General features: G+C 34.8%; 1 protein-coding gene across 5 annotated transcripts in view; it reads right to left on the reverse strand.

The window, feature by feature from the left end:
• Positions 1 to 12,664: 12,664 nt before the first annotated feature.
• Positions 12,665 to 19,552, reverse strand: part of RNMT (RNA guanine-7 methyltransferase) — a 37,873-nt gene continuing 30,985 nt past the window's right edge. For all 5 annotated transcript variants that reach the window (XM_074274360.1, XM_074274398.1, XM_074274387.1 and 2 more), the window contains exons 8-11: positions 19,232 to 19,349; positions 16,073 to 16,174; positions 15,273 to 15,306; positions 12,665 to 14,733 (exon numbers count right to left, since the gene is read on the reverse strand). In XM_074274360.1, the coding sequence (XP_074130461.1) occupies positions 14,696 to 14,733; positions 15,273 to 15,306; positions 16,073 to 16,174; positions 19,232 to 19,349 (292 nt within the window). In that variant the 3' untranslated portion in view covers positions 12,665 to 14,695. The remainder of the gene's footprint in view (positions 14,734 to 15,272; positions 15,307 to 16,072; positions 16,175 to 19,231; positions 19,350 to 19,552) is intronic.

Consider the following 19,552-nt stretch of genomic DNA (forward strand, 5'->3'; position numbering starts at 1 on the left):
TCCCGCTCAGTGGGGCCAGGCACAATGATGGATAGCTGAGAGGCTCTATGTCTGTTCAGGTATGCTTGGGCCTCTCCCTGCAGATACTAAATAAATGCTTTCTCTTTGTTTCTGAAGATGTCTCTGATTAGTTAATTTGGGTAAGGGGGTCTAGCACCTGTCCCACACAGTTTATGGAGGCCCATTCAGGATCTGTGACTTCCCAGGATGGGGCTCTGATTTAATTCCAAGTTGGGTTTTCTCTGACCATCCTTAAGATTGACCCTCAGCCTCTCTCTCTGTGAAGTATGGGCCTAGGAGAGAAATTCAGATATAAACAGAAGCACAAGTCTCTGAAGAAGAAGCTGGAGGGCAAGGGGCCAGTCAGGTAACTTATGCATATGTAATCCAGGGGTAGAAGGGGAAGGAGCTGTCCAGATCATAGCTGCTCTCCCCAGGGCACTGTCTGTCCTCAGGACCCTGGAATCATCAAGGCTTGGTGATCCAGAATCAAGGGCTGGCACCTGATAAACAGCACAGAGCAGGGGTGCTCTGGTTGACTGCAGGGAAGAAGGAGACTCCTTCCACACTTGACGATCCAAGTCAAGAGGACAGCTCTATGCATTACAGAAACTCAAGCCATGAGATTGGAGCTTCTCGCCTCAGAGAGAGGGAAGAACAGTCCAATCCAAACCTTTGGAGCAAAAAATGAGCAGTTAATGAGATATTTTTGTTGTGTGTGTGGAACGGATGGTCCTCTTCCATGTAATTTTTGTTTATGTCTTTGTGTAGAATGTGTCATGTCTGTTCTGTGAGCTAGATTTTGTTAAAAAGAGAAAAAGGCCTACTCTTCCCTATAGACTTCAGCTCTGGCCAAGCTGGGAGCTGCAGAAAAAGTTAGTTAGTTAATTTTTGAGACTAATTGGGAAGTTTTGCAATTGGTCATTCAAGATTCCAAAGTGTTTAGCATAAAACCAATGCTATATAAGTGTTAACTTCTTTATTGGATTTAATTGCTTCATATTTAGTAACTTTATATGGATTTTTAGATGTGACTAACATACAACACCAACGTTGAGATAAATGAATTTTGTGTGTGTGTGTAAAGTAATTTGGAAGCAAATTTAACTAAATTAAGGCCTCCTCAAGGAGTATAGTGCATAGAGTCCAGTCTCTTTCTTTTTCTTCCCCTTTCTCCATTCCCTGACTGCAGCAGAAACTATGCTCAATCAGTTCAGTTAAGTGTATTATTTGAGATATGATAGTAAAAGCAGTTTCATATAAATTGTAATCCTTTTGCACTGACTTTGGAAACAAATATTTTATGGTGAATCTCTTACAATTATATGAGATGATCACTATTATATGGTATGTGCTAGAATTCTGAATTGATTTACTTTAAGCACAAGATCTTAGAAGTTTGTGTGCAAATATTGAAACATTACTACTGCAAATTTAAAGCTATATTTGATTTGGTTTTATGTTAAAATATAAATTGTTAATACAAAGTTCTGGTAGCTTATATTGGGGGTCACATATTTGTATAATTAGATGAAATATGTTGCTTTCTAAGATATATATTGGGTAATTTGTAAAAATTATGAGCTATGCTTTAAAATTTTGTCAGCTCTGCTGGATATATGTATAAGTTTTATGAAATTTGTTCCAAATTTGAATCATAAAGTTTAAAAAAAAAAAAGTGATTTTAAAGACAATGGACAAGATTGATTTGCAAAAGAAACTGATAATTTGAATAAAACATCTAGTTAGAATATTATGAGGTAAATTATTGATTTTTTAAAAATATCTCTTTAATTGGTATGTACATTAAAATTGGAAACAACTATAAATCACAGAAGATTCCTATCCATTTTTATGATAGGATATATTATGTTTATTTGGCTATCACTTATAAAAAATTGTGAAATTCTAATTAAGTTATTTGGGGTTATTGTGATAATATTGAAACCCAAAAATTGTTATGTATTATATAAATTAGGTAGAAACCAGATGTTGTTAGGCACCAAAGTTGGGGTTTGGTCATGTGGGAAATTCACACTGGCCATTATCTTGGATAAAAGATAGATATATTATGGAAAGGGGCAAGCTCCTAGTAGAATTTGCCCTTTGACAAGGGAAAGAAGATACCCCATGAGGTTGGGGCATGTCCTGGACTGGCAGGCTGGATCATGAGGGGACTTGGCACCCTAAAAAGAGTTAGTGGGGTGGGGAAGCATGGTGGATTTGGGAGAGACACCACATGGAGTAGGGGAAGAAGAAGGCAAAACAGAAGTCTTTCCCACCACACATGGTACCCTCTTCCTCCCTCCCCCTGCTTTTCTTCCTCCTCCTCTACAGACCATGCCCACCCCTATTGCTCCACCTCCAATCACTTCTGGCCCTAGCAATCCTCCAGAGCATTTATTAACTCCCTCCACCCCTCTCCCTAGATTTCTGAGGAGGAAAATAAAACTTAAAAAGTTTAGTGAATTTGATGTGGGCTAATTCTAATTCCCAATTCCCATGAATTCCAATGGGAGATATCCAGACTCTCCCAGCCCCCATCAGATTTGAGCTAATTTGGGCTGTCCCAGTCCCCATTCTAATGATCTGCTCAGGTTTCCCAACCCCCACAAACAGCTTCCTCCTTATCTAAAAACCCATTGAATTCTATTCAAATTCTAACCCTGTCTGAAACCCAGCCAGGAGCCAACCTGTGACTCCACCCACAATCCTCTTCAGATAAAAAGGGAACCCTGGAGTCCACTTTTTGCAGGAGTCCCAAACATGGCATCCTTATACCGGCTATGTTAAGGGTTCCTGCCCACCCGGTGCCAGCCCTGGCCCTGGTATCTTTCTACCTTTCAACCTTACTTCCAAACCCCATAATAAACCTCTTTTATTAATCTAGGTTTTCGGATCTGTAAATTCCTTTACAGAAGACTCTTGCACCGCTACTAGACCTCATTTAACTTTGTATCTTTGTGCCAAATCCAAAGGGGGTTGTAGGGGAGCTCTATTTGATTCCTTGAACCTGAACCTGCCACTAGACCTCAATTAAACCTAATTTCATTTAGATACTCCTTACCTAATTCTCATCAAATTTAGTGAAAAGTCTAGTGAATTTTCTGATCCCTGACTCATCTACACCTGAGGCACACATATGCCCACTAAGAGAGGTGCTCTTAGCCCAAGGTGGGGTTAGGATTTGTTAATGCACCCCTTAGAATACTGAGGTGAAGAATTTTAAGGAAATGAAACCACTTATGGAAGACCCAGTGGGTCTATCAGAACAATTAGATCAGTTTCTGGGCCCTAATATATATATATATATTTGGAGTGAGTTAATGTCTATATTAAATATACCGTTTTCTCCAAAAGAGAGAACTCTAGTGGGAAGGACCACCATGGTAGAATGGGAGAGGAAGCATCCTCCTGTAGCCAGGGTAGCCAGTTGATCAGCCTGATCAGGACCCTAATGGGACCATAACAATGTCACATTCAAGACCTAAGGGATTTAATAATTATAGGAATTGAGTGCAGTGCCCAAACCTCAGAACCTGAAGAGGGCATTAGACAGAATGCAAGGCAAGGAGAGATCCCCTCGAGTTAATAGAGAGGATAGAAGTTTGAGAAAATTCTCAGGTCTCAGGGTACATTTTGTAACAAATGCATAGTCAGACATAAGCAGAAAGTTATAAAAGATAGACAAATGGAATCATACACCATTAGGAGACATTGGAGGAAGGACAATTTGGCCAAAATACAGGTCTTCCGAGGATTGGGTGTGTCAGAAGTTAAATTTGTTTGTGAATGAGGAAGATCCTCTAACTCCAGAGGAAGCAGCTTATGCAAACCTGTAGCTGCCAGAGGCTCATCTCTTCCTTTCACAAATAAAGAAGAAAGGAAAAGATCTTTCTGCTCGGAAAGGTAAAGATTAAACTCAACCTCCCTCCCCACTGGGTATGGCTGCTTCTTAGAAGTGATTCACTCACTGAAGCTCACCCCTCCCTTCTTGGGGGTTGAATGAAATTACTTTAATATAAATTATTTTTATTGTTTAACTGAATAACATTTATATGTTGTTAGTAACTGAATATTTGCCTTTATTTTTCAAGTCTATGGACAATTTAAGGCAATTTTTGATGCTGTATCAAAGATTCCACTGCTTAGCAATGCAAGAAACTTTTAAGAGGTTTGTTAGAACTGCAAGTTCTCTGAAAGTGATTATTTCTAACAAGGTCTCCATCTGTCTTCAGCAAATTATTTTTAGTGCATCATGATCTCTTTGTTAATGAATATAACAAATGTTAATGAATATAATAAATCTATAGTTTTCTTGAAGTACCTAGAGCAATGATATTCCTGCACTAGTTTTGCAGGCTCATTTGATAGGGTATGCATAATTATTTGTAAGATTTTTATTTTTATATAGATCTGAAGCTCCTGATTGGTATTGTACCTGTTATTTACATTTCCAAAAAGTTTATAGGGACTTCTCATTTGGAGGAAGTTGAATTAACATTTTTTTTGAATGAAGATATTATTAATGTTGATTCTGATAAGGTTTGTTTATATGAAATTAGGTTATTCTGTATTCTATATGAGTTTTACTTGATTGCATTGAATCATCTTAAAGTGGTACCCATTATTTAAAGAGACTCTGAGGATAATAGTTTTTGCCTTTGTCTCTTTGAACAGGTTTCTGCTATAGACAATAAGCAATTTAGAATTTTGTATTGAGTATTTTAAAAGCAAAATGATCTGTGTAATGTTGAACTTAAAACCATCTACTTAGATATGAAAGATAAACTGTGAACTTTCTAGGATGAATCTCTTACTGTTATCAATCAAGGTCATAGTCAATACCTAGTTCAGATATATGATCCTTGAGAACTAGATTCATCTGAAGCTTTGATTAATGAGATTTGCTATTGGAGATAAAATCTCTTAGGATTGTAGCTGATAATTTGGAATTTTAAATTCAGGTATGACTGTCTGATAGATCAAACCAGTGATCCATCATCTGAAAGGAATATGCCACAAGATAGAAGAAATTGTTGCAGGTGGAAGTTAGCATTTGGGCAAGAATTGTGAGGATGGCCTCTGAAGAGGTGTACAAAGTTAACCCACTGCCTATATATACCTTTATTGATTTGGGATCCCTGTCTATGCCAGAGGATGCAGGCCTGGTTTGCTGACATAACTTATTTTATTAAAAATTATAAGTCCAGTGGAGTGAAAGTAATCAAGTTGTTGCAAGATAAAGTTCATACTATTTAAGGAACTGGATAGAAATATGAGCAATGTTCTTTGCCCTCAAAAGATATTCATCTACAAAATGGCTGTGATGAACTGTGGCCAACAGCCTGGTTTTCTGATCCAGTAAATAGCAGCAAACTAACTGGAAAACCAAGTCTAACTCAGTGTAAGGAAGCTCCACAGTAGTTAAACAATAACAAATGAAATCCAGAATAAAAAACGACATATGTATTATACATAAATGTTTCCAAGAGAGATCCTTTCTAGAGAAATTCAAATGGAATAACATGGTTCTTTTTTTTTTTTTTTTCCTGAGTCTGGGGTTAAGTGACTTGCCCAGGGTCACACAGCTAGGAAGTGTTAAGTGTCTGAGACCAGATTTGAACTCAGGTCTTCCTGAATTCAAGGCTGGTGCTCTATCCACTGCGCCACCTAGCTGCCCTGGAATAACATGGTTAATCAAACCTCCATCCAACAAATCTTAGTAGCACAACACATATATATACCCAAATCTGTAACGTGCTGTTGTCTCCAGAAGCTGCCGATCGCTCTCTGGGAGGAGATCTGCTGTGTCAACTCAAATCTCTCAGACGGATTCCTCTTCCTGTAGAGAGCCATTGTCTCCAGACAGTTGCTGTTAACTCTGGTCCAGAGTAGTGACTTCCCTTCCTGCAGAGAGCCCCGTCGAGTCTGGTCCAGACAAGACTCTCTATCTCTGGAGTGCTGCCCTCTTTTATCCTCCCAGAGAATGGGCGTGGGATAACACAAGGGCTTTTGGGAAAAATTACTTCAACTAATGAACTTGCTCCTCCTAAGCATGCAAGCTCCTCCCTAGGAATTCACAAGTAAAACTCCCAGTAAAGGCCAGAACTAGAGAATTGTTAAGTACCAACTTAGCACTTAGTAAAAACCTAATATCTCATTATCTCATTAGCACTTAGTAAGAACCTAACACAAATCCAGTATGGAAATGAATAAGCAGGACCTAGTGCACCAGAGAAATATCTATCTCATCAAAGAAGCAAGGAAAGGAGGGTTAGTTGCACTTCCTGCCAATGTCATTGCCATATAGAAAAGGGTCACTTCATGAAGTTCTCTTGGAAAGTATAGTTGTTCAGATCTTGGCAAGTTGATTATGTGGAATGTCTTCCATTACACTGTAGCTGATCTGTAATGCATCTTACAGCATTTAATACTTCTACAGATACTTCTTGCCCACTCTCACAAAAAAGCTTACTATCAGAGCCCTTGAAAAGAGCATTTGCCTTTTGCCTTCATTAGCATGACTATATTTCTAGTGACAATGGAATTTCATTTACTGTAGCCCATATTCACCAATGGGGCTCAAATTAGGGTAAAGATGGATGTTCCTTATCCCATACATACCTTCAAGCAGTGGACGTTATTAGCAGAATAAAATAATCCAATGGCAAAGGGCAATTTCTTCATGGCTAAAGAGACTACCTGGTACAGCCAATCTATTATGAATCTCTTGCTATTCTCCTGAAGGGCGAGCTTCCCACTATCTTTTTTTTTTTTTTAATTTATAATTATAATAATTTTTTTGACAATACATATGCATGGGTAATTTTTTTTTTTTTTTTTTACATTATCCCTTGTACTCATTTCTTTTCTGAATTTTCCCCTCCCTCCCTCCTTCTATTCCCTCCCCTAGATGACAGGCAATCCCATACATGTTAAATGTGCTACAGTTTATCCTAGATACAATATATGTGTGTAAAACCGAATTTCTTGTTGCACGGTAAGAATTGGATTCAAAAGGTAAAAGTAACCTGGGTGGAAAGACAATAGTGCAAACAGTTTACACTCAATTCCCAGTGTTCCCTCTCTGGTTATACTGATTCCGTCCATCATTGATCAATTGGAGCTGAATTAGATCTTCTCTATGTTGAAGATATCCACTTCAATCTTCATACAGTATCATTGTTGAAGTGTATAATGATCTCCTGGTTCTGCTTAGTTCACTTAGTATCAGTTCATGTAAGTCTCTCCAAGTCTCTCTGTATTCGTCCTGTTGGTCATTTCTTTCAGAGCAATAATATTCCATAACATTCATATACCATAATTTACCCAACCATTCTCCAATTGATGGGCATCCATTCATTTTCCAGGTTCTAGCCACTATGAAAAGACCTGCCACAAACATTTTGGCACATATAGGTCTCTTTCCCTTCTTTAGTATTTCTTTGAAATATAAGACCAGTAGAAACACTGCTGGATCAAAGGGTGTGCACAGTTTGATAACTTTTTGGGCATAATTCCAGATTGCTTTCCAGAATGGCAACTCCATCAACAGTGCATCAGTGTCACAGTTTTCCCACATTCCCTCCAACATTCATCATTATTTGTTCCTGTCATCTTATCCAATCTGACAGGTGTGTAGTGGTATCTCAAGAGTTGTCTTAATTTGCATTTCTCTTATCAATAGTGATTTGGAACACTCTTTCATATGAGTGGAAATAGTTTCAATTTCATCATCTGAAAATTGTCTGTTCATATCCTTTGACCATTTATCAATTGGAGAATGGTTTGATTTCTTATAAATTAGTTCTCTTTATATTTTGGAGATGAGGCCTTTATCAGAACCTTTAACTGTAAAAATATTTTTCCAATTTGTTACTTCCCTTCTAATCTTGTTTGCATTAGTTTTGTTTGTATAAAAGCTTTTTAATTTGGTGTAATCAAAATTTTCTATTTTGTGATCAATAATGATCTCCAGTTCTCCTTTGGTCACAAATTCCTTATTCCTCCACAGGTCTGAGAGGTAAACTATTCTCTGTTCCTCTAATCTATTTATGATCTCATTCTTTATGCCTAAATCATGGACCCATTTTGATCTTATCTTTGTATATGTGTGGGTCCATATCTAATTTCTGCCATACTAATTTCCAGTTTTCCCAACAGTTTTTGTCAAATAATGAATTCTTATCCCAAAAGTTGGGATTTGGGGGTTTGTCAAACACTAGATTGCTATAGTTGTACACTATTTTGTCCTGTGAACCTAACCTATTCCACTGATCAACTAGTCTATTTCTTAGCCAATACTAAATGGTTTTGGTGACTGTTGCTTTATAATATAGTTTTAGATCAGGTACAGCTAGGCTACCTTCATTTGACTTTTTTTTTCACTAACTCCCTTGAAATTCTCGACCTTTTGTTCTTCCATATGAATTTTATTTTTCCTAGATCATTAAAATAGCTTCTTGGGAGTCTGATTGGTATAGCACTAAATAAATAGATTAGTTAATTTCTCTTTGTATCTCTTGCTGTTGCATTTTGTTGGTGATGTATAAAATGCTAAGGACTTATGTGGATTTATTTTGTATCCAGCAACTTTGCTAAAGTTGTGAATTATTTCTAAAAACTTTTTATTAGAAATCTATAGGGTTCTCTAAGTATACCATCATCTCATCTGCAAAGAGTGATAGTTTGATTTCCTCATTACCTACTCTTATTCCTTGAATCTCTTTCTCGACTCTTATTGCCAAGGCTAGCATTTCTAATACAATATTGAATAGTAATGGTGATAGTGGGCAACATTGTTTCATTCCTGATCTTACTGGGAAAGGTTCCAGTTTATCTCCATTATATATTATGTTACTGTCTTAAATATATGCTCTTGACTATTTTAAGGAATAGTCCATTTATTTCTATATTCTCAAGTATTTTTAGTAGGAATGGATGTTGGATTTTATCAAATGCTTTTTCTGCATCTATTGAGATGATCATGTTTTTTATAAATTTGACTATTAATATGGTCAATTATACTAATAGTTTTCCTAATATTAAACCAGTTCTGCATTCCTGGTATAAATCCTACTTTATCATAGTATATTATCCTGGGGATGATTTCCTGAAGTCTTTTTGCTAATATCTTATTTAAGATTTTAGCATTAATATTCATTAAGGAGATTGGTCTATAGTTTTCTTTCTCCGTTTTCAACCTATCTGGTTTAGGTATCACTACCATGTCTGTGTCATAAAAGGAGTTTGGTAGGACTCCTTCATCCCCTATTTTTTCAAATAGTTTATATAACATTGGAGCTAATTGTTCTTTAAATGTTTGGTAGAATTCACATGTAAATCCCTCTGGTCCTGGGGATTGACCAGCGAAAAGTCCCAGTGCACAGACCAGAAGTGTCTCTGCCCCAGGAAGCTTCTCTGCTGCAGGAATTTCTCTGCCTCATGCTGAGCCTCCCACTTTGTGGATTAGAGGCTGCCCTGGGCTGTGTCCCCCACTGTGTAGGTTCTTAACTGCTCCAAGGAAAAGCCCGGGTCAGCAGAGTGCAGCTGCTCAGCAGTGCCGTGATCTGTGTTGACTCACTTCTGGTTTGGGGTAGGTTCTGGCGTTTTTTATTTTTTGTTTTTTAAAGTGGCTTTGATTTCTCTGCTGATCTGCTGTTTTGTAAGCAGCCTATACCAGAGAGCATCTCATGAAGTTCTCTCACTAATCTGTGTTGTGCTTTTCCATTCCCACTAATCTTTTACAGGGACCTTGGCAAACAAGTTCTTTGGACTGGAATGCTCCACATAGTACCCTCCTGGCCAGATCCCATCCTTAGCATCTACTTGTTTTTGTTTCCCTATGCCAACCCCAAAACTTGAAAAAATAATTTTTCTCTTATATTTCCCAATCGATATTTTGTACAGCTCCCTGTAACTATCCATGGAACAACAAATATTTAAATAAAATCCAAAAAAGGCTGAATACAAACTATTGTGGTTTATCCTTTGTTTTCTTTGGGCTTTTTTTTTGGGGGGGGGGGCTGAGGTAATTGGGGGTTAAGTGACTTGCCCAGGGTCACACAGCTAATAAGTATTAAATGTCTGAGGCCAGATTTGAACTCAGGTCCTCCTAACTTCAGGGCTGGTGCTCTATCCACTGTGCACCTTGTCCTGTTTTCAAAATGAACCAATGTCATCATGAAGTAATATCTTGTGTGTGAACAAAACTCTGGTGAGACAACTGATGATGGCCTAGGATGCAGTTGAGTGACCTTTGTGTCTGATGCTGGTTCAGGTTCTAAGTGTTCCACAGCACCTGCTTCAGTCATCTTCATGATTACTGGGGAAAAAAAAAAAAAAAAAAAAACAACTCATTCTTATCCATTCTTCACATGCTTTGTGGGTAGATGTTCTTCTAACTCACTAACAGTTTGAGGCCCACTAGTTATCCTCAACCTGCATTAATCCTCCTAATGAGAGGTTTGCTAGGGTGCAGTCTCTACACACACTATTTCTTGGAACCACAAGTGAGTGAGAATAGTTTACAGGTGTTTGAGCAGCCCCGAAAAGATCTTTAAAGACCCCTCATACCAGTATTGCTAGTACTCCTTGTACACCCTATATATTCCACACAACCCCACTTTTACTCCCACCAAAATAAACTGACCTTGAAAAGGAATGGAGACAACTTAAGACACTGGACTACCTGAAAGCTACAACAACAACAAAAAGTCTAGAACTATTTAGAATTTAATCAGATCTTTTAAAGAGTACAAATTAGAAAGGATGCACTTCATCTTCTAAAAGGAGTTTCAAAATGAATATTCCCAGGAAAATTAAAAAAATAAAAATAAAAACAAAAAACACATACACAAGCTTCCAGGTCAAAGAACTCAATTATTGGAAAGTAGCCGGAGAGATTTTAAGTACAAATGGCTATGGTTAGTGTAATACATAAATTACCAGTCACTACTATATAAAGGAATAGAGCTCAGAACAGTTGATACCAGAAGGCAAAAGATAAAGATGAAGGCTTAAAAGCAAAAACTTATGTAGCAAAACTAAGTATAATAATAAGAAAAAAAGAGACTAAAACAAGGATAAACTGTTTACATGTTTTCTACTGAATCCCATCAGCATCAGGAATCAGAAGTCTTAACTAAACAGAAGATCTGGGAGTAGTTCCGTTACCTTGATCATCTTAAAAGGAAAAAGGAAGGGAAGAGAGAAGTTAGAGAAAACTGACAATCTACACAAATAAAAAGTCCATTCAAACAAGGAATGGAAGGAGCAGATCACATGAACTTCACTGTCAACTAAATGAGAGAATACACAAAACAGAACACATTTCACACAATAGAGAAAAAGAAAAGAGTAAAGGTAATAGGAGGAAAGGTGGATTAGTCCTAAGTAAAATAAACTCTTAAAAATATATAAAAATATAGCTCTTTGTAGTGGCTAAGAGTTGGAAACTAAGGCATATGATGTGGTGGAATATGGTACTCTAAAAATTTAAAGAGGATGGCTTCAGAGAAACTTGGGGAGACTTGAAATACTCAAGAGCCAAGTGAGAAGAACCATAATTGATGCAATATTGTAAAGACAATTTTATAAGTCTTAGAAACTGATTAGCATACTGACCTACCACACAATTCCTGAGAACTCATGTTGAAATAATTTTAGACACGGCGAATAACGAATTTTTTTTTTGCTTGACTGCCTTTATTTTATTTCTCAATTTATATATATATATATTTATATATAATTTATTTCTCAATGGGGGGGGTGTGGGTGGAAGCGAAGGTGCCTTTTTTAAAAATTCTGAGAATTGGCACCACAAATTTCAATGTGATAGAAATTCTGGTTTTTTTTTTTTTTTTTTTTTTTTTAACAATGTGCAGCTAATGATTTTCAGAGTCAGATGATTCTTAAATTTTCTCTTTTCCACACTGTGTCTGATAGATATCTCATGTTATTCTAATCTCAATTGACATCGTTCCAATTTTTTTGTTCTCATTTAATTAGTTTATTTATTCCTTTCTATTAAGGTTATCTACTACTTCTTGGGTCATGTTTTCCATTTCTGTTCAAAAATACTTTCCAATTTTATCATTAAGAGTCCTCATTTTTATCTCTTGCTTTATTATTTTCTGTTATGGAAATATTTTCCCTCAAATCTCTTATACTTTTTATGCAATCCCCCTCTGGCCAGCTTTATGCCAAAGCTATCAGGCACGAAGCTATTGCCCAAATTTGACTAAGAACTAAAAACCAAACCCAGATTACTACTCCTGGAATGGAAGGAGCCTTCCAGCTCCACTCACCATTCCTGTTGTCTTCTAAGTTCTTTCACCACCAATTCCTGTTTGTTTTTCTTTACTGAGTAACTTCTTAAGAGTAACTGAGTTCAAGTGTACTTTAGCTTTCATGTCCCTAATCTTTACCAGAATATCTTATGACACTTTTAGCAATCTTTGAAAGATTTCATTAAAATGTAACATTCTAAAAAGATGGCAAAAGCAAATTAGCTTTTTCTGCCAGATAGATCAAACTAATTGGCTTACCAATAACCCACAAATATGTAACTTGGCCTTGTAAGAATAAATAAAACCTATTTAAAGATATGTATATAATACTGCATGCCAACTAAAGAACCATGTTTGACTACTTCACGTGCTCACAGCAAAGTGACATTTTATTATTCAATTTTCACGGCTCATATTTATTTATAGCTATAGTACATTGACAAATACAAGGAAAAGAGAAAATATTGGTACCATTACCAACTATAATACACTGATTTGAGGTAGGGCATGAGAGAGAACTATGAAAAACAAAAAAATATAACCCCCAAATCAGAATTGTAATAGAGAGAAATCAGTATAATGGAAAGACAATCAGTCAGAATTCTGACACTTATAAACCCTGTCTTACCATGAGAATTTTGCTCTTAGACTCAGTTTCCTCAACGATAAACTATAAAATTATAAAATGGGAATAAGGCTTACCCTGCATGTTCTACAAGACTTTTGCAAGGAAATGACCTTGTAAACACTGAAGTAACATGTTAGTCTTACTATTATTGATATCTGCCCTCACAATTGAAAGCAATTCTAATAGTTGAAGTATATACTATATAATCTATATAGTATAGACTGCATTCCTTCTACTGACAACCAATAATGGAGATTCTGACTCCTCATATATAACAATAAACATTTACTTAGCAATAAGAGATTTTTATTGGTTACTGTAATGTTTCATTCATCAAATAAAAATAAGGATCATTTGCTGAAAGTACCATCGTTATGGAGCCTACAGGAAAATTAAAAGAAAAGGCAAATAACCTATACATGAAGTGTCAGCAAGTGCCTGAAGTTTTCAATAGTACTTTATACCCTGTATTCTCTGAATTCCTCTTATCCCTTGTTTTTTTGCTAACTAAATCTTGCATGGACAGACCTAATAGTGCTTAGAACTGACTCCTGGACCAAAAAGCCACTACAAATGTCTACTATACTACTAGGCATCAACCTAACATCTAACTATTGACCATACATTGCTAGAATAATCCCATTTATGAAGATAGATCAGGTAAAAAGAAGTTGCAGTTTAGTGTGCCAAAAGAGATTTTTTTTTTTCACTTGTGAAAAAAATGAATATTGCAACTTAGATCCACTTGAGGTTTACGGATTAAATACCTAGTAGCCAAATACAACCTTAAAAAATAATGATGCATTAGGAAGCATTAAAAAAAAAAAAAAAAGTTTCACCAGAGTAATGTCAATAATGGAGATCTATAACCCATTATAAGGAATAGCTTAGACTTTTGTAGTTCTAATAATCAAAACATTTTAGATGGTAACACATATTTCTCCTTTAAAATAAAAACAGAAAAGTTGCAAACATTAGTATAAAAAACAAATTATAAAACAATTCTTTGCTATGTATCTAAAAAAAATTCTATTTTGGGAAGGATGTTATGTTAAGCAAACTACTAGCACTAAATACATTAAACTATATTACTAGTAGTATTTACCATTAGGAGTCCTTATATTAAATACTGTAGCAAATGTCTAAATAAGTTGTTTAAAATTGTAAGATGTTCTAAAATAGACATGTGAAAGTTTCTATTTTATCAACACATTCAGTACACCAACATTCAAAATAGTACAGAATACAAAACCATTTAATGTTGAAACAAAGTAACAAAACTACATATATGCAAGCATGCACATGTGCATGCATGCACAAACACACTTACAATTTGAATTTCTTGCCCCACATCCTACAGTCACAAAATTTGATTCTGTAAACATATTACTGAACAAATTGAAGCTTCATAGTAATGGCTCAGCTGCCTTAATGACAAGTTGTAATAAACATAATTTCTGAAAGCTACCTGATCAGTGAAAAGTCAAAATAGAATATTTTCCCCCTGACCATTTCTGAAAGCAAACAAATTGTTTTAAGAAATGAATGCCCAAGCTCTCTCTCTCTCATGTACCAGTCAGGAGCTGGAGGGCAAACACGTATTTGTCCTAGTTCTTGGCAAGGTCCTACATGTTCACAATTTTTTTTTAAAGGAAGATAAAAATAAAAACAAAAAAGGGCAAGACAAAGATTAAAGCTAAGCTGCTAATGCTGATTGTGAATCCTCCATGTCTGAACAAAGTAGGATAAACCAGTCTTCTCGACAGTTTTATATTCACGGCAACTTTTCAAATGCAAAGACCAAGTAAATACCTAAAAACAAAAGGAAAAAAATTAAAAGTTAGTATTTTGCTTCACATGGAAAACAAAAAGAAAAATTCTAATATAAAGTATAAGGTTTGGTAAAAATTCCTCTGCTTTAAAATAGAGAAAAAAGAAATGAAGAAACCCTAATATCCACAACTAATTTGCTTTTTTCCTGATAGATATTTCAGTTCATGTTTAAATGAATGATCACCAATTGCAAAATTTGTGCACACACTATAACCTATAGTAGCATCAGTTCAATAACTTAATGGTTCAAAAAAAATGACACAAGACAGTTTAGAAGAAAAAAGTGGTTTATGCATAGTCTTAAAATTTTTGTAGCACATACATTAAAGAAAAAAAAAAAAAAAAAAAAAAAAAAAAAACACCTTAAAACTATGAACTAACATTCAGACACGTTAAAGTATCTTAAATATATCTAATAGAGCAAAATTTATCTCTACAACTTATCAGAATATGAACTCCTAAAACTTATCAGAACTAAACATTAAAAGATGTTATGTGTTTATATTGAAACTACTTACTTGTAGCTTCCCATTCGGATTTACTTAAGGTCCCCTAAATTTAAATAAAAAAGAGAGGAAAGTTATAAAGATGAAAAATTACAGGTCTAGGTTCACCTATCAGTGCAAACTGATACTACAAATTTTGAAGGGTAACTACAAGTATATATATTGTTTATGTACAGTGTCCCAAAAGTCTGAGTTCTGTTTTAAGCTTTAATAGATTAAATTTTTTGTAGCACATAAAAAAAAAACCACCTTAAAGTACATCTTTAATCATAGCCAAACTTTTATCTTAACTAATATATATTAGTATAATCTAAATTTTTAAAAAATAAATTATTTTAAACACACTCACAAATGCAATCCTCGATACAAATTCTCTAACAACCTTCTCTTTTTTTCTGAGAGAAAAAAGGAGAGAAGGGGGAAGCCAAAAGAACAACAAAGAATATTTTTTCCTATGCTTTCATGTAATATTGAAAGACATAAAGCACTTTTGGCTATCACTTAAAACATCAAATTTCTTCCCTGATCCCTTAAAATTTATCTCATTCCTACTCTGCCTCTACATCCATATAGTTGATTTTGAGGATAACTGATCATTGTTTCTGAATTGAGAAATAAAGGTGAACCACAAACACTGCTTCTATAGCACATATCATCGGGAATAACTTTAAAAAAAAAAAAAAAAAAAAGCACTGAAGTAGTCCAAAGATTATAAGAGAAATGCAATGGACAGGTCTTAATTATCTTAAATTTTAATATATTATTTGCTTTATCTAATACTTAACAAATGTTTTCTTTAAAGAAATACTTACCAAAGGTAATCTAACTTGACTATTTTTCATATATTTTGCAGCATGTTCATAATCACCCAAGTTCCCCGAGGCAAGCTTGGAATTTTCATTTGCTGGATATGGCTAAGAAAGTAAATTAAATTCTTGAGTTTCCTGATACCAAAGCCAAGTCAAGAAATACTAGACATTCTCTTAGGAATAAAATAGTAACTTACTTTAATTATGACAGAAACTAACAATCTTAGACCAGGGCTCAGAAATCCCAATTCTATGAACTACCAAATGATATTCAATCTGAATTTGTAAAACACTTAAAATTTTAAGAAAAACAAATGACTGATACTACTTGTACTATCTACTTCATAAGATTGTTTTGAGATAAATCTTTACAAATAAAGTTACAAAAATGTAAAATGCTACCAAAAGATAAACAAAGGATGTGAAGTTTTTAAAGAACCACATGAAAAACTTTTAAATCACCAAAAAAAGGTATGACACACTCATCAAACTCACAAGAATAAGAAAAAAATACAATTACTCAATGTTAAAGAGGCTGTGAGTCAACAGGCACAATAATGACTATCTCTACTGTTAATGTTGCTGCTCAAAGTAAATAAATATCTTAAATTTTTAAAAATAAACATTTCTTAAGTGCTCACTATGTACTAGACAGTGCTGGAAATACAAATAAGAAAAAGTTCCCAAGGAACTTATAATTTAATATGGAAAAAAGAACATACAAAAGAAAGCAGAAAAGGATGGAGAAAGGGAAAAGATTTGTGCAGAGGCATAATAATGATGGGAGTCAATTCCAAAGAGTACAGCTGATAGGAAATAATTGCCTGGGTTTTTGAGTTCTCATTTCGATAATGGCTTTTCAAGGAATGTTGTGAGGTTTTTTTGGCCTTGTCCTCCAACTGGGGCAAGGTCTCCTATGGTCGTTTTTTAAAAATTCATATTGCAATACAATCCAATGGGCACATGCCCCCAAAGAAGGTCAAGAATAGACATCATTTGTGTACATATTCAAAACACTGTCATTCTAGAAATCTGCAAAAAAGAGACACAGAAGCAACCAAGTTCTGAGCATAATGCATTTATCAGTAAAACTAACAACTGCCAATAAAAGGGATCCAACACTCCAAAGTGACCAAGGATATAATGGCAGTCTAGGTAGTTCTTTTATAGTAAAGCAACACAATCTATTATGAACACAGTGAGTATTACTGAATAACAATTGGTTATAACCTGAGAATGGGGATTTTTGCATAGCTTAGACTATCTGACATTAGGACATGATTTTACCTTAAGTAAGCTTTTCCTAAAAGGTGACTTATACAAGAAAAAAAAAAAAAAAAAGGCAACTAACTTAATAAAGTATATAAAATTTTAATATCACAATACACATACATATAAAATGTAAATAAAATATTAACAGCAATACTTATCATTTGTAAATAAAAAGGCTGCAATGGCTGAATAAATTATGATTTACAAAATATTGTTTAGATGTAAAAAATAAGAATCTGGAGAAAACATTTGAAGATGTGTATTGTGATAATTAAATTGTTTACTTCATTTACTTAATGACAATGATACCAACTCTCATGAATATATTGGCTCTTTTTAAATATACAATATTAAATCAATATGAAAAGGGAAAGAGAAAAAATTAGAAAACAATAAGTTTTTTGCATATTCTCTGAGAAGTATATAATACATTTACCATGACCAATTAAAAAAATAAAATCTGGAACTAGAACTCCTTGGTTAGATCTGGGAGAGAAAATGAAGTATTACTTCTAATTAGTGTAGAGAAAAGAGGAAAAAAAATGTGAATTTTAAAAATTTGTCATTTAGCTAAAAACAAAAGATAATATAAAACAACATGCCCAGCAAAAGACAATGCTCAACTCTAGTAAATTCAAATAATCTCCAAGAGTACCATAAAAATCTATTCTTTTACCTGGAATTACTACTGCTTGTTTTCAATAATGATTAGATATATAAATGTGCCAACCACAAACTACATACATAAGAATTCCTGTCAGCTAAATACTGATTTACTTTTAAAATGTTACCTTTGTTTTAACTGTATTTTTTATTTATTTTCTTAAATATTTCTCAATTACATTTCAATTTGGTTCAGTCATTATAAGCAGCTTCATATTTACATCCCTGCTGTAGACAATTACTAAAAGGGAAGTAGAGTCACCCATTATAGAGTCTTCTCAAAGAGTTTAGCCACAAAAAGGAAAGTCAAAAGAGTATAGTTATCTGAAAAGAATGGATCAAGTACTGTCTTGTTGAAAATGGAATGTCCGTAAGCAGCCAGTAGGGAAAGATTGAAGATTAGAGTACTAAGGACAGATGAGGAATCTCCTAGAGAAGATGGGGTAGAATGGGATCACTCATGCATATATAGGGTTTTGCCGTGGCAACGAAAAGGAAAGAGAAGATAGTGCCATATGGGGGGTGGGGGGGGGACAGGAGATGAAAAGGAAGTCCTTAATAAATGGTCTCACAATTTTTTCAGTAAAATAAGTGGGTTTTCAGGTGAGAAGTTGTTAGTATTACAAGGTGAGAACTCAGGTTGACTTGACAGCTCTCTGGCTCAGACCTTTGGTTCGGGCCTTTAAAGGGAGTGTACACCTTAGGAATTCTAAGAGGAGCAAGTTCATTGGTGGAAGTATTTCCTCACGCCCCATTGAGTTCTTACCTTGTAATCCTAACAAGAAGTGAAGAAGGAAGGTCTGAGGAACATGATGAGGCAGACAGTGAATTAATTGCAAAGGTTAATGCTGTGCCACAATGAAGGCCCAGTTAAAATTATTACAACATAAATTAGTAGCAAATCTAGTTATCACAATTTTCTGATTTTTTCCCCAGTTTTGTCATTGGAACACAAACAAGGATAAAAGCAGGAGATGATGGTCATCCAGGAACAAGCACTAGCAGAGCAAGAACAGTGACAGGACAGGTGGGCAAAAGATATGACAAAAGATGACAGTGCAAAATTGAAATGATGCATCAAAAGGAAGAGAGTTAGGAAGTGCTGCCAATGCAACTAGCCAAAGATTACTGTAAAGTCAAACTGTTTGGAAAACTTCAAAAATGAAAATCTAGTTAATGTACCCTGGGAAAGAAACACCAATTTCAAATTCTTTTTAAAACACTTACTTCTAATGCTTGCATTCGTTTTAGGAGCACTTTGTTTTCAATGCTCTTGATCTTTTCTTCATAGAATTCCAAAAATGTTTTTTTGTAAACTAGTTTCATGTTATACTTCTTTGCCATTCTGTTAAAAAAAAAAAAAAATTCTGATAGCGTAGTAAAAACACACAGATTTTAAATAATTTATACTTCTATGCCACAGTGACATCTTCTGGTTTTAAATAAAACAACCACTTTCCCTAGAAATGGTAACACATTGTAAGTGTGTTCATTCATTTCTACAAATTATTTTCAATTAAGTCCTGAAATGTACAAAGCACTCAACTA

The sequence above is a fragment of the Sminthopsis crassicaudata genome, chromosome 1, assembly GCF_048593235.1.
Source record: "Sminthopsis crassicaudata isolate SCR6 chromosome 1, ASM4859323v1, whole genome shotgun sequence".
NCBI lineage: Eukaryota > Metazoa > Chordata > Mammalia > Dasyuromorphia > Dasyuridae > Sminthopsis > Sminthopsis crassicaudata.